The 13,962-nt window shown below is 45.3% G+C and overlaps 2 protein-coding genes across 2 annotated transcripts; one reads left to right on the top strand and one right to left on the bottom strand.

The window, feature by feature from the left end:
* Positions 1-1,623: 1,623 nt before the first annotated feature.
* On the top strand, positions 1,624-7,653 carry C922_02712 (hypothetical protein; the record flags this gene model as incomplete). The annotated part of the gene is made up of 1 exon (XM_008818311.1): positions 1,624-7,653. The coding sequence occupies one exon, from the start codon at positions 1,624-1,626 to the stop codon at positions 7,651-7,653; it is 6,030 nt and encodes a 2,009-aa protein (XP_008816533.1).
* Positions 7,654-8,733: 1,080 nt separating this feature from the next.
* C922_02711 (SNW protein 1) lies at positions 8,734-10,453 on the bottom strand (the record flags this gene model as incomplete). Its single annotated transcript, XM_008818310.1, has 2 exons — positions 8,734-10,288; positions 10,437-10,453. The coding sequence occupies 2 exons, from the start codon at positions 10,451-10,453 to the stop codon at positions 8,734-8,736; spliced, it is 1,572 nt and encodes a 523-aa protein (XP_008816532.1).
* Between the last annotated feature and the right edge of the window lie 3,509 nt (positions 10,454-13,962).

Raw genomic sequence — 13,962 nt, 5'->3', positions numbered from 1 at the left:
AAAAAAAAAAAAAAGTTTTCCTTTTTTTCTAGCTAAACTTGGAATTTAATGTATTGGTTTTTATGTGTACATGTGTCATGTTCGTTAAGTGCGCAAATGCTGCATAGGAAGGTATGCTACACAAATGTATACGATTTTACGTGCCGCACGTGCCTTGTTTTACCTGCTTCACTTCTCTCTGTTGCGCTTCCTTTTGTGTGACTTTCCTTCTTTCCTGGTCAACACCGCAGTTCGGAGGAGCATCTTCTCCCTTTGATTTTCGTGCTTCTCACATTTGTGCCTTTCTATGCGCGGATTCATTTTTATGCCAGTTCCCCCTTAGCAGAATTCTACATTTTGCGATTCCTGGGACACGCGCCTTATCGCCGGTTTTAATTCTGCACATGTAGGCATATAGGTGGATGTCTATATCGTGTATGCTTATTCGTACCTGCCTACATGTCTAATCTTCTAACTTGCGCAAACACACCCCTTTAATGGAAAAAACTGTAGCCACTCGAATTACACACGCAGCACCCCGTTTTTATCAATTTTTAAGGTAACAGTTTGAAGGAAGAAGGAAAAAGTGGAACAATTCTAATCTCAATTTTGCATTTTTTTTTCTTCCTGTTTGTACCCACGAAAGGAATTAAGAAATTCAAGGAGGAGGGGCTTAATTGGCGATGCCAGTAAAAGCGAGTACTACCCCCACTTGAAGTATAACGTAGCAGAGCTAAGATCACTCGTTAACTACGTTTTTGTTTTTTTTTCCTACATCCGAAATAGGCGCATTTAAGCATACATGCAGCAGCCCGAGGGATATCCGTGCTTTTTTTTTTTTTTTTTTCTTCACGTGCTATGGCCTAGGTCGAATGAGCTATTCAGTAACTCCCGCGCGTGCACAAGAATAGCTAATCGAAGCGAACGGGAGAGGCATGTAGGGGCGCCTTTGAATGATCTCTCCATGTAATAATTCGAGGAAGGTTTATTGTGGGACAGCCTTTGTGTATCATTCTTTGTGTATCAGTCTTTGTGTATCAGTCTTTGTGTATCAGTCTTTGTGTATCAGTCTTTGTGTATCAGTCTTTGTGTATGAGCCTGTGTGTAGCAGCCTCTGTGTTAACAGCTCTTGTGAAGTCACCCCTCCGAGTGATCACTGGCTCTCACGCGGTGAACGAGACGGGAGAGTTCCCCCCAAGACGAGGCACAACAGGAAAGAGAACAATACAAAAAGGGCGCAAAAAATATAGGGAAAAATAGATAGAAAAATAGATAGAAGAATAGATAGCAAGATATATTGCACCCTGTACAGTGCAATATTGAGGGGTTTAAAAATTGGCTCGGGGAAGTGGCGCTACCCGCTGGAAAGGTCCGGAAGGGAAAATATGCCTGGGCGAACGACCACACCTTTCTGGAAGATGAGATAGCGCAGAACTGTTTTCCCTCTCCAGGAAGCTCTTCACACTCAGTGGCTAAAATACACGAAGAGGCAGTGGAGACTGAGGACAGGGTGGGGGAGAACGAACTTAGCATATGACATTTTTGGCCACTTCAAGATAGTACGCGGAAAGAGGAAAAAACTCATTTGAGGAGAGGAATCACATGGAGCACGTAAGTGCATGGGCGAGTAAAAATTCCACCTAAATGGGTAACTCCAATAGGAGGGAGACTAATAAGAAGGAAGATGAAGAGGAGGAGGAAGCTGATTTGGAGAAGGTGTGTGAGGAGGAGCCAGGGGGCGATGGCAGAAGGGACGATCGGAAGGGGCGTAGCCAGGCAGTCGAAGTGAAAGGTAAGGGACTCCTGGACGAGGGCTTAGTCAACATCTTCTTCTATGAGAACTACTTCAGGAATTTCTTCAACTTAAACGAGATTAACAGGTTTGGTTTTACGGCGAATAGCACCAAGGGGGTGTGTGAGGTCGAGGGGGATGGGGAGGACAAAGGGACAGGTGAAGAAACTGTAAAAATTAGGAACAAGAAAAAGATCGAAGAAATGACTCTCCACAATAACAAGTACATTGTAAGCTTTCTTGACGATACGATAAAATCGAAAATTGAGATCGCCAACTTTATTTCTTTCTATTTTTTTTTTCAAAGTGTAAGGAAGAATGGGGGGACCGACTCCGTAAGGGGGAAGGACCTCTCTGATGTGAATTACATATATAAGAAGGTTAGCAAGTCGAAGCGGTATATTGCCTCCGACCAGGTGGAGACTTGCATGAGGAATTATTTGTACCACATTGATAGGAGGAAGTTCCCCATTTGGAAGGAGCCCTTGGGGTGTGATACATCAGGCGAAAAGGATGCACACAGGGATGTGGGAGTAAGAGGAGCAGTATCGGTAGCGGAGGAGGTAAGACGCACAAGTGACGTGGGAGACGCAGACACCTTGGAGAAGATCCACCCGAAGAAACGACTGAAGAGGCTCCTGAGTAAAGTGAAAAGAGGGCGAAGTGCAAAGGCGGGGGAAGGATGCCCTAGCAAATGGAAAAAGAACCTACCCAGAAGAGTGAAGATAGGAGAAGACAAAGTTACGCTTCGGCGGAAGAGCACTCTGGGTAGGAAGTACGACGAAGGCTTTTGGTTGTACAGTTCGGACAGAAATTATCGTCGTGCGAAGAGGAGGGGGATGGACGCTGTGCGGGGAAAGAGGAAGGATAGGCAGGAACCTGGGGAGCAACCTCAGGAGGAATCTGATAAAGAACCCGAGAAGCAATTTGCGGAGCAACCCGAAGACGAGGCGCACCTTCGTGGGAATGTTGACTCCGCACAGTTAACTCGAGACAGACGAGTACCGGGCAAGGGTCTGGACTCCCCAAGGGAGAGCGAAATAGGGAAGAGAAAAAGCGACAATTCTTCCTACGCCGTGTATATTAAGAAGACCCTTACGAAGGTATTCAATAGGTACGAAATAAATAGGTATGGATTGGTGCGAAGGAAGAAAAAGGGCAGCATGCTGTTGGGTCATCTACTGAAGGAAAGGAAGGAGCAAATGAATATCGGGATCTCCTTCTCCCCAGCGGGGTTATTAATACCATACCACCTAGGGGTGAGCAGTCTGTTAATAGAAAAAAATATACTCAATATGCACACAAGTATAGCGGGTTCATCGGCAGGTAGCATCTGTGCCTGCTGCTTGGGTATCGGCTTGAGAGTGGACAAATGCTTTTTTTTAATTGAAAATATTATTAGCAATGTGTACAAAAACGGGTGTTACCAGAAGCTGCAGAAAATGTTGGACGTGGAGCTCAACAAGTACCTTTACTCAGGGAGTTACAACTTTTTAAACCAACGAGATGGAAGCGTCTTTGTAGGCATCACACAGATCCTTCCCTACTACAAGAGGCTGAATATAACCAAGTTCTACGACGACAGTGATCTGATAAACGCAGTGATCGCCTCATGTAATATTCCTATGTACTTGTCTAACAATATTTTTGTGAACTTCCGAAATAAAAAGTGCATTGATGGATTGTTCAGCACGAAGAAGAAGGAATTTGGATGCCCCACCACGAAGACCGATCGCATATTGAAGGTGTCTCCCTTCGACTCAGACTATGTCGGCATTGAAAACAAGAACAACAGTGTTATCAGCCCCCACTTGGTTAAGTATAGACACTTGATTTTTCTCTTTCTGTGTGTGAAGAATTTGTTTCACCGAGTTGTTGACAACGTGTGGGTGGAGAAAGACTATGCGTTTCTGGTTCGGCGATTGAAACGGATCATGGATTTGAGGATCTTCTCCTGGGGGGAGTTCTTGCGCGATTACTTCTGCTCGGTTAGCGTGGGTAGGAGCGGTCTGGATGGAAGTGGTCTGGATGGAAGCGGTCTGGATGGAAGCGGTCTGGAGGGGGGTCATCCAGGCGGTTCCGACTTTCCTGGCGAAGCGGGCCCCTCCGAACTGATGCACCGCCTGGAAGGGAAGCTCAGCCGGTTCCGCTGCACAGGTGAAAATGCTACCGCGAAGGAACTCTTCCTCAGGGTGAACCGGGAGGCCATCACTCAGTTTCATCGACACAAGTGCAACTACTCCAATTTTTACAGCTTCTCCGTGACGCTAATAAATGTGATGAGCGTCTACTTCGAGGAGAACTTCTCCCCTAGCACGCGGTTGAGGGGGGTAGTGCTGGGGGGGTTGCGGCAAGATGGGGCAGACACAGTAAGGGAGAAAGAAGGGGACAAAAGGGCAGAAAAAGGCGGAAACAGGAAAGGAGATAAAAAGGGAGAGCAGAACGGAGAAAACAGCATAGAGGATGCCCAAGTGGAAAAATTCTTCCTTCTCCTGGAAAAAGAACAATTGCTCAGAATGGAGCAGCACATTCAATTCCACCCCCAGCTGGAGAGCCAAGTCATTTTGTTCTTCTTCAAGGAGCATTTCGCCAACGAAAGCATCGCACGGCTGGAAAAGAGGTTCCTAAAGAGGAGCATCCACCAGCTGATGGATGCGTTGAAGGATATCTGTTTTGTTGATTGTGTGGAGAGGTGTGTGCGGAGGTTAGTTCGCCACCGTCGCGACGGTGAGAAGGGACGGGGTGATGGGAGGTTCGTTCTGTCTGGCTCAATGGGGGATTACCCCAGAGAGGACTTCCAACCGCGGGTAAGAGTGATCACCCATTATTTGAAGCACAGCCAGATTTACAAGAACTTCATTTACATACTTAACGAAATAAAAGCGGCCAACGGAAGAGTCCTTAAGGTTAGCGAGCATAACTACTACAGCTTCATGTGTCTGAACGGGGAGGACCTCGGGGATTCTTACCTCTTTTTGTACCTCTACTTGTATGCCAATTTGTGTCACCGGGAGATGTTCTCCCACGGGGGGGGGAGAGGCGGTGTCAGCGGTGTTATCGGCAGTGGGGGCTGCGTATTTGATAAATCTGTCTGTCAAAATTGCATCCGTGGAAACTGCCTCTGTGGGGAAATTACCTCCAAGCCGCGAGGAAAACCCCCCCCCCTCAGTGAAGCGAAGAACTGTGGTGAAGCATCTCCCTGGCGTGACATACTTAGAGTGGATGGCGAGTTCGCAAAACGTATGGTGCAGAAGAGAGACTCGGTGACGAACTCGAGCCAGGGGGCGCGAACAGTGAGCTTAACGCAAAGATTCTCGGAGTTGTGGACCGTCAGGAAGCGGAATGGAGAAGAAGGTGCAGAGGAGGAGAAGAACAAGAAAAATAGGGTGAAGCACCCTGACCAGATTAGTCATCCGAATCATGCTAACCTGTTTATGAGAGAAGAGGACGAAATGTCATTGGGTAGTAGTCCCAAGCACTATGTCCGGAGGAGTCACAGCGAATCAGACAACAAATTGGAGGAGCAGAAAGTGGATGAGAGTCCAGAAGGTGAGATGTGTCAAATGTACCATATGCGCGGCTCTGAGGGGGGACAACCTACAGGCGATGTGAATAAACAGAGAGTTAAGAGTTATTCCTTTTTTAAGAAGATGAAGAGTGAGGATCTGTCTGTGGGTTCAGAACCCCAATTGAACTGTGGCCATAAATGTCAATTTGAGAAGGGCCTTCCTCCAGGGCTGAATAATTTGCTCCTTTTTAACCAAGGCTGTGGAGTCATTAAAAACCTGGACGAGTTTGTGAAGACGAATTGGAGTAAAATAGCTTCCATGAATGAGCAGAGGAAAAGTGAAATCTGCTCGCATCTACATGAAATGGATCAGCTTTACAGAGATATGCTCTTTTTGCAGAGATTCGGTTTCTCTATTAATTTTTCCGAGCACACCAAGTATAAGTTTTTGAGGAAGAGGAAGAAGGGCGCAGTGGAGGGAGAGGCCAGGTCCGCTGGTTTAGCAGCCGGATTAGCAGCCGGATCAGCAGCTGGAGTGGAGGAAACTAAATGGGAAAGTCCCACAAAAGTAGCGTTAACAGGGCAAATTCCGTCAACCAAGGAGCCAGTGATGATCCCAGGCTCCCATAGAGCAGCAGGAGAGGGACAGCAAACAACAATCTGCACGAGCATTGAAGAGATGCTCGTTTATGGCTCCATGGAGATGGAGATCTCGGGTGTTGGCAAAGTTTCTACACAGAGGATTGATAACAAAATGACGGAAGGTATGCCAAAGGGGCCTCGAAAAAGTGAAGAACACTGCACCAGGAGGAGACGAGGATCCGATATCGTTTCTGGCAGAAGCTCTACCAAGCAGATGCCGACAGAAGTGACGATGCATGATGGCTCCCCAGATAATTTTGTTGATGATGTGGAGACCAATATAGACGAAAAATTATATGATAATGATAGAACCTACTTTGTTAAGAATGTGTTTTCCATAAGGAAGTTACTGAAGATGGCATTCGAAGGAGCGGACGATAAGATGATTAGGAGGATTTACGACATGGGTCGTAGTGACACTTACCTGTGGCTCTACACCGAATACTTAAACGTCTGCATTTTTTGTTTTAAGAAGGTGTACCTTTTATATGTCAAGTTGGTTTCTCTCTTTGACTCGCTGCTCGGGATTACCAGTTTGAGCAGGCGGAGGAGGAAGAATGACGTTGGAGCCATGCTTAGCTCCGTAGAGAAGTTTGTCCTTTACGTGAACGGAAAGGCGTTCAACATGTTCGAGTTGTGCCGTCTTGTGTACGTGTGTTTCGGCGGCGGGGGAGGAGCATCAGGTGCGACGGCAGATACGGCGGCACGTACAGCGGCAGATACAACAGCAGCTAAACCAGCAGCTAAAGCAGCAGATGCAGGAGCAGGCACAGGAGAAGGGACACCCCCCTCACGGGAGGATTCCTCCCCTATGACCGTGGTAGAAGCAGTGGCTGATGTGGTGGAGCCTGCGCGGGACGCTATTCGAAGGAGCAGGTTCTCCCGCTGCGCCGTTCACAAGGAGGGGTGGGGAGAGGGGGAGAAGGTGGAAGCGAAAGGGGAAGCAAAACGGGAAGCGATGGAGGAACGCCCAGAGGAGGACAAGGCTTCCGATGCGTCCTTAGCTAAACGGGGGAGGCAACACATCCCTGAAGGAACCCCCACACACCCTCTTCACACACATGCTCTTCCCCACCATCGCCATTTGGAGGATGCCCAAGCGCCGGATGCAAAGGTATGCAGCGGCCATCACTTGTCTAGGAAGGGAAAACGGGGGAGTGACCGCCACAAGAGAGAAGGAAAAGGGAGAGGAAAAAGAAAAGAAAATGAGAAAATAAGGAACCCCAGCGGAGAAGCGAAGGAGAATCTACCCCATCAGAGTAGCAACACTGGAAAGGTAATGAGGGGCTTCCTCCACCCAGGCAGAGTCTCCAAAACGAAGCAGAAGAAAGATATGCAAAAAGGTCCAAAGGAGAGGAGGCCAAGAAGTATAAGTCTGCCGGTAGATCTTCGCAAAACCGTTTTAAAGCTGCACCATTTGAAGGGGAAGATAAAATTAAATAAAAACATCATTGATGGGATTAATAGGGAGATACTGACTGGCACTCCATATGAGCACATTTATACGCACTCGAATTTTTGGATATACTCCTCGTCCGATGAAAGTGATGGCAAGAATCTTTGCGGCAACGGATTCTACCTGAACAGCGAAGACGCCACGGGTTCGTGGTTCGATTCTGTGTTTGACGACCTGTCGGACGAGGCCGATGGCTTCTCCAGGATTTCCACTTTTTTCAGGACCTTCAGGAACATGGACGGGAATTTGGGCCTCTCGGGCTACTTCGGCTTCTGAGTGGTTTCAGAGGTTAGAAGCAGTTGCGGGGGTTAGAAGCAGTTGCGGGGGTTAGAAGCAGTTGCGGGGGTTAGAAGCGGTTTTAAGGGGGCCTCTGTAACTGGTTGTGCGCGCCGCGACTGATCTCCGGGGTCCTCGGGCATCTGGGGTAACTGCCGAGATGCCTTTGTCGAAGCGTGAACGGATGGTGGCTGCTCTACCTGCCCACATAAAATGCGTCGCTCGTATGTGGCGTGTTGTTGTATCACCCCGAGAGATGGGAATCTCCCTATGTCGTGTTTCCCCTTTGAGTCACTCCCCGTGCAAATTCCTCGTGACGCGTTCTTTCGATGTCGAGAGCCCCCTTAAATCGTGCCTCTTCACATCTTTGTTCCTTTTGTTTTTCCGTTGGTTCAGATTTGCATTCCATTTTGGGTTGCACTTGGCCAGTTCACATCGATAGTTTCCTCGTCATGTTGCATGTTCTTTTTTTTTTTTGTGTCGGCCTGTAATGCTAACTATCGATAGCCTTTGTCTATTTATCCTTTTATGGCGTTTAATTTTTTGGTACCGCCATGATGAGACGACTTCGCGATGGAGTGACACACCCTTGCGGATCAGCCAACCTTTGAAATGGTGCAGGCACCAAGGCGTCTTTCCCTTCATTCGCTTTGTTGCTCGTATTCGGGGGCGGCGCACCCTGCGGGAGGGCATCACACACTGCCGTTATGACGAATGAGTAAGCGGATGGAATTGATCAAACGGGTCGAAGAAAAAATTGCTCGCTCGTATGTTCGGCATGCGAGTGCACATCGGTAATTATTTTTGCAGTCTCCCATGGTTGGTTTGATCACGGGACAACTGCCACAAATGGCATAGGTTGGGGGGAAGAAACATAAAAAATAAAGAACCTAAAAAAGGCAGAGGAAAAGCAAAAAAGAAGGGGACACGAAACAAAATGCGCATGCGTATGGTACGCCGCTCGGGAGGACACGCGGTTTGAAGGAAATTGGGGGTTCCCAAAAGAAGCAGAGTAAAGCGGCATGCGGCTGAGATAGTAGGTCATTATGCCGCCATGCCGCTACATATCGCTATACAACGCTACTTCTTCTTGGCCTGGGAGAGCAGGCTGTCCAGGCCGAAGGGGTCGGAGATGTCCTTGATGAATTTCACCGGCTCAGCGGCACTCTGCGTGGTCTCCATCTTTTGAAGCGTCTTCCTGACCCGTTCGTTGGAGAATTTGTAAATATTGTTGCTCTGTTTGGAGTTAAACAGAGAAGTGTCGTAAATCTGGTACAGGTCATCGTCGTTGGCAGCGAGTTGATTCTTTCCATCGTCATTCTGGTTGTTTATATTGAAAAGGCTGATATCATGGATGTTGTTGTTTTTACTGACATTGACTTTGTTGAGAGCAAATTGTTCTTCAATGAGTCTATTTTCATAATTTTTCATTTTCTTAAGATTCTTTTCGATGCGGTAATCTCTTTCGATTTCTCTTTTTCTTTCGTTGATAATGGAGCTCTGTGTTTGTGCAAGGCTTTTTTCTTTTCTTGCCTGTATAGCTAGATTTCGTAAAACATTTTCCTTTTCTTCTTTTTCTTTTAATTTTTTCTGTTTAATGATACTGTTCCTCATTTTGATTTCTTCCCTAGCTTTCTTCTCCGCCACATAGAGGTACTCACTTAGGTGTGCAAAATTCTCGTTAATCTCCACTTGGTTTAGTTTTTTATTATCACTTTGGATTCGTTTATCCAATGGAATATTGTATCCTTTGTTGTTTTTCCAGTTGGAGACACAAGGGGGGATTTTCCAATTATCCTCCTCTTCTTTGTTTATCTTTCTGGTAGGAGATCTTAACAAAGGATAATCAGGAGAGTTCTTTACGTTTGGTAACTTCTTATGTTTAAATTTGGACACGTCTAAGGGGTCCACTGTTTTATGGACCACTTTGATAATCCTTTCATCTAAATTTTGATTCAGTTTATTTTGAGGAATGTATCTAAAGAATTTATCTTCCTTCTTATTTGCTATACTTTTGTTTGACTTATCATTTATTACTTGTTCAATATTTTTTCTTGTGTTGTCTATGATTTCTTTTTCTTCCTCTTCATTTGGTTTGTAGACGGCTAGTTCATTGAACTTTTCTTCTTTATCTTTTGCATCTGATAGGATTTTTTTTTTCCTTAATTTTTGTATTTTTTCGTTTGGTTCTACTGTTTCTATTTGTTGGTTGTAGATGAGGACATCTTCGTTTATTAGGTTGTCGTACTTTACGTTGTTATTTTCGTCCAGATATTTTAGCACTACGTTTCCTTTGGTACTTTTTCTCTCGCCGCCTCCGCCACCACCCTCTGGAAGGCCCATGTCGTTTGGGTATTGATTGACGTGGATCTCCGGGTAGGCTCCTCCTCCCTGGAAGTCCTCGTTGCAGGTGATTCGCAGGTATCTCCTCTTCAGGTACTCGTAACACTGATTTTTGCCATCACCTCTGCTTCCGTGGCTCCTCTTCCCATCGTCTCTACTTCGGTTGTCCCTACTTCGGTTGTCTCTGCTTTCGTCGTCTCTACTTCCATCGTCTCTACTTCCGTCACCCCTCCTCCCGCCCTCTTCCCCATCAGCGTACTCATAGGGCCTCCTCTTCGGCTTGGGCAAATTCCTGAAAAAAACAGAAAGAGGATGGGAAGATTATGCAGTGGGTCGTCTGGCGCGTTTGTGGGCTGGGTACTCATAGCACGGGGTCTCAGGGCCACGTTATTCTTATTATGGTATATGCCCAGGCGCACACCCGTGTCCTCCGTTTTTACCTCAAGAAATCGGTCATTTGTCACCGTCCGGGGAAGCTATTCGGCTATTGGCTCTTCTTGAAAGAAAATTGGCTTACTCCCCCCTCTAGCGTCAACTACTTGGGCTGAACTTTGACGTGGTGGTGGGTGGCATCGCAGGTGCTGTTGCTTCTTATCAGCTCGTTTTGGGTCCTATCAGCTGCTGCTCCTTGCTATCAACTGGGGTTGCCTAGTTCTCTTTTGCCTCCTTTCAGTTCTTTTAACTTCGCGCTGCTTCTCCCTTTGAGAAAAGGGCGCTCGAGCAAGCGCGTATTCAAGATGCAATAGAAGGGAAAAGGATTTTTTTTTTTCTTTAATCCGCCTTTATTTTGAGGAGGCATGTCCGTCAAATGGTGACAATCAAAAGGAGCTCATAAAGGTGAAGCGCGCCGCGAGTAACTACTTTGGGCGTGAATGCTGCGCGTTAAAGTTGCGAGTTAACATTGCTCATTAATTTTCCGCTTAGGCGGGGCGTAGATCTTTATAATGTGGTCATGGCAAGGGGAGAGGCCCAGCTGACGAACCGCGGGGACATCGCTTCCCCTCTGTTTAGGAAAATCTCCGCGGAAACGCAGACTATCAGAAACGCGCGTCCTTTCACTGATTGGTAAATGACGCGAGATATTTTTTACAGCCAGGTGAATTTGCGGAGCAGGGGACGGAAGTTTCTTTATTTCTTTTTTTTTTTTTTTCCTTCCATCTTTACCTGTTCAGTTTTGCGTTCGATGTTTGTTGGAACTGCTCAAATCCCGTTCGTTTTTTTCTTCACTTTGTGATTTGCATCTTTCACTTTACGTTCCGTTTTGTGATTCATTTTGTTTCATTTTGTTTCATTTTTTTTTTTGCCCGCTTTGCAAGCTGAGCATGCTTAACCCGTTCACTTATACTGGGGTTATTTTCCTCCCACGGGGGAGGGGGTCCCCGCATGTTCCCCCTCTCGCTTAAAAGGTAGACGTAACACAGGGGGAGTTGTCATTCCCCTCTTGCGCAATGCGTGTTAAAATATGTTACTATGTATATGTAGACGTGCCCTCGCGCACAAGCGCTAGTTGATGAATATACATGTGTCTATGGTAGCACCCCTTTAGTTCGCATGTTCGCAAATTTAATAAAGAAATGGGGGCAAAATAGATGTGGGGAAAAATCATTTTGGATTAAAAAACAGATGGGGAAGACATACATTTGCTTATGATGGGGTGAAGAAGGAAACAAAAAAAAAAAAAAATTAGAGGCATTTTCCTACCCCCCTGCAGAGGTACCACCTGGATAACATTGTACCATGTATACAGTACTCACCAGGCATATTCCCGGAGGAGTGCCAATATAACGTGGTGAATTTGGTTGCGTGCCCTGATCATGAAGGCGTAGGCATATCTACGTATGTGCGTGTAGTTCCCACTGGGCGTTATAACTCCTTTGGCTCTTCGTCGTAGTGATACTGGCTCTGTATAAACGTCCGATTGTTGTGGTTGCCTTTTTTTTTTTTTTTTTCTGCGCTTTCCTTTTTTTCCTGTCCCTTCCCTTGTGCGAATGAATTTACGAGTAGTCTGAATTAGGTTATTTCTCGGAGGTGTCCAAAGTGTTAACCCTTTCTTCTTTTCCAAGGAGGTGGGGGAGGGGGGAACCATCCCCCAACACACATACATGAAAAGAAGCAAAGGTACACAATTAGGACGATCGAAAAATCTCAAAAATCGAACTCAATTGCGTATACTTGCTTATTAGCTTTTTCAAAATCATACATTTTTGGTCTCCACCCTTCGCCCTCCAAAAAAAGGAGAAAAAAAAAGAGAAAGGGACAGACCAAAAATGTACGATTGGCATTTCTGGTAGCTAATTAATATTTCTTCAATATTTTTTTTTCTCAAAAAGAGTTTAAAGAAGAATTCACAAGGAATGGAACAAAAAGGGAAAAGAACCAAGCATGTGGAGACAAGAATTTTCGACAAACTCTGTAACCACATGTATCGTTCTTTTCCCCTTTTGTGTCTTCTTTATTTGCAGCATCTCAGACCTTCCTTCCTGTTATGAAAAAATTACACAACGCGGGGGGGTACGAGGAATGAAAAGAGGAAAAAAAAAAAAAAAAAAAAAAAAAAAAAAAAAAAAAAAAATTAAAAAACTTTTTACCTTTTTTTCCTTTTTTTTTTTTTTTTTTTTTTCTTCTTTTTCTTTCCACGCCATTGTGTATGTATACTTGCAGGATATTTTGAGCTTAAACTCATTCGGCACATGAGGGGTAAACTGTAGCGGCGGGAAAAATGGAAAGAGGCGTCTCTGGCACTGGGGTGATTTCACGGAACAGGACTATTCTCGGGTGGGGCTTGGATATTATAAATATTTACATTCAGACTGTCTTTTCCATTTGGGCTAATTTTTCTTCAACTTTCGTGTATGAAATTTTTTTTTTTTTATCAAGTCAAATTTTCTAAGGGACTTTCTGGAAATGCGAGTCTAGTGATCTGAAAAGTGGGCTTCTTATTTGTCTGCGTCCGCCTATACGAAGAGGCTAAACCTCCAAGGGGACACACTGTTTCGAGGGGGATGAAAAAAAGAAAAAATATAAAAGTATGAGCATATGTATGTGTAGGCGTGTAGGTGGGTGCTTTGCACCTTGGGTGTCCAAATTGTACCGATCACACACACACGGGTGCACAGCCGGGAGCTCGCAAAACGACGGTTCTCTCTTCTCTGTGATATATATGGATTGACATTTCTAAAATTAAAAATTTAAAAAGCCACCGTATATACATTTGTTATATGAACAAATTTGAAGTTAATATTCTTGAACATATTTTTAAAAAAATATTCACAATAATAACTCTTCGAATCGTTCAATGTTTTTTTTTTTTCACAAGGGTGTAATTTGGTTTAATAAATGGGCGGCGCACAAATGTGTTATGTTTTTATAGTTGAGTTCCCTTGGGGGGGGGAAAGAATTTTTTTTTCATGTTGCTTTGTGCAAAGCAGTGGGGGCTGAATCTTTCACAGGTACGGCAGGGAAGATGCCCCCCTTCAGATGTCCATTCCCCGGACCGGTGTATCCCCCATATGGAGGGAATACACAATGTAACTCCTTCTTTTGTAAGCACAAGATGTCAGAACTTCTTAGAGGATTGAACAATCATTTGATCGTGAAATCAAAATCTTTCAACAAGGTATTCTCATCATTTGTATTTATGCAGAAGGGTCACGAGTGGTGCGCGGGGGGGAATTCGTTCGTTTCCCCCTCAAGAGGAACTTTCTCTTAACACTTTCTCCATTTCTCACTTTTCCCTTACCTTACGTGTGGCACTCCCGCTTATGTGTTCATCGCGACATCCTCTTTGCCATTTTGGTTATTGAAAAGGTCATCTCCTCGCAGCGCAACTTACGCAACAGGCGGGGATGCATAAGGGCCCATAAAGAACGAACGTACAGGCACTCAATCACAAATGGGAACTGAAGAACACTAACTCATAAAACGAATTAGCAAATGTGGTACAAATCGTTCGTCAAAAAAACTGTT

Source organism: Plasmodium inui (assembly GCF_000524495.1).
Source record: "Plasmodium inui San Antonio 1 unplaced genomic scaffold supercont1.10, whole genome shotgun sequence".
Classification (NCBI taxonomy): Eukaryota; Apicomplexa; class Aconoidasida; order Haemosporida; family Plasmodiidae; genus Plasmodium; species Plasmodium inui.
The sequence above is the reverse complement of the archived record's forward strand: the minus strand, read 5'-3'. Positions and strand labels throughout refer to the sequence as shown.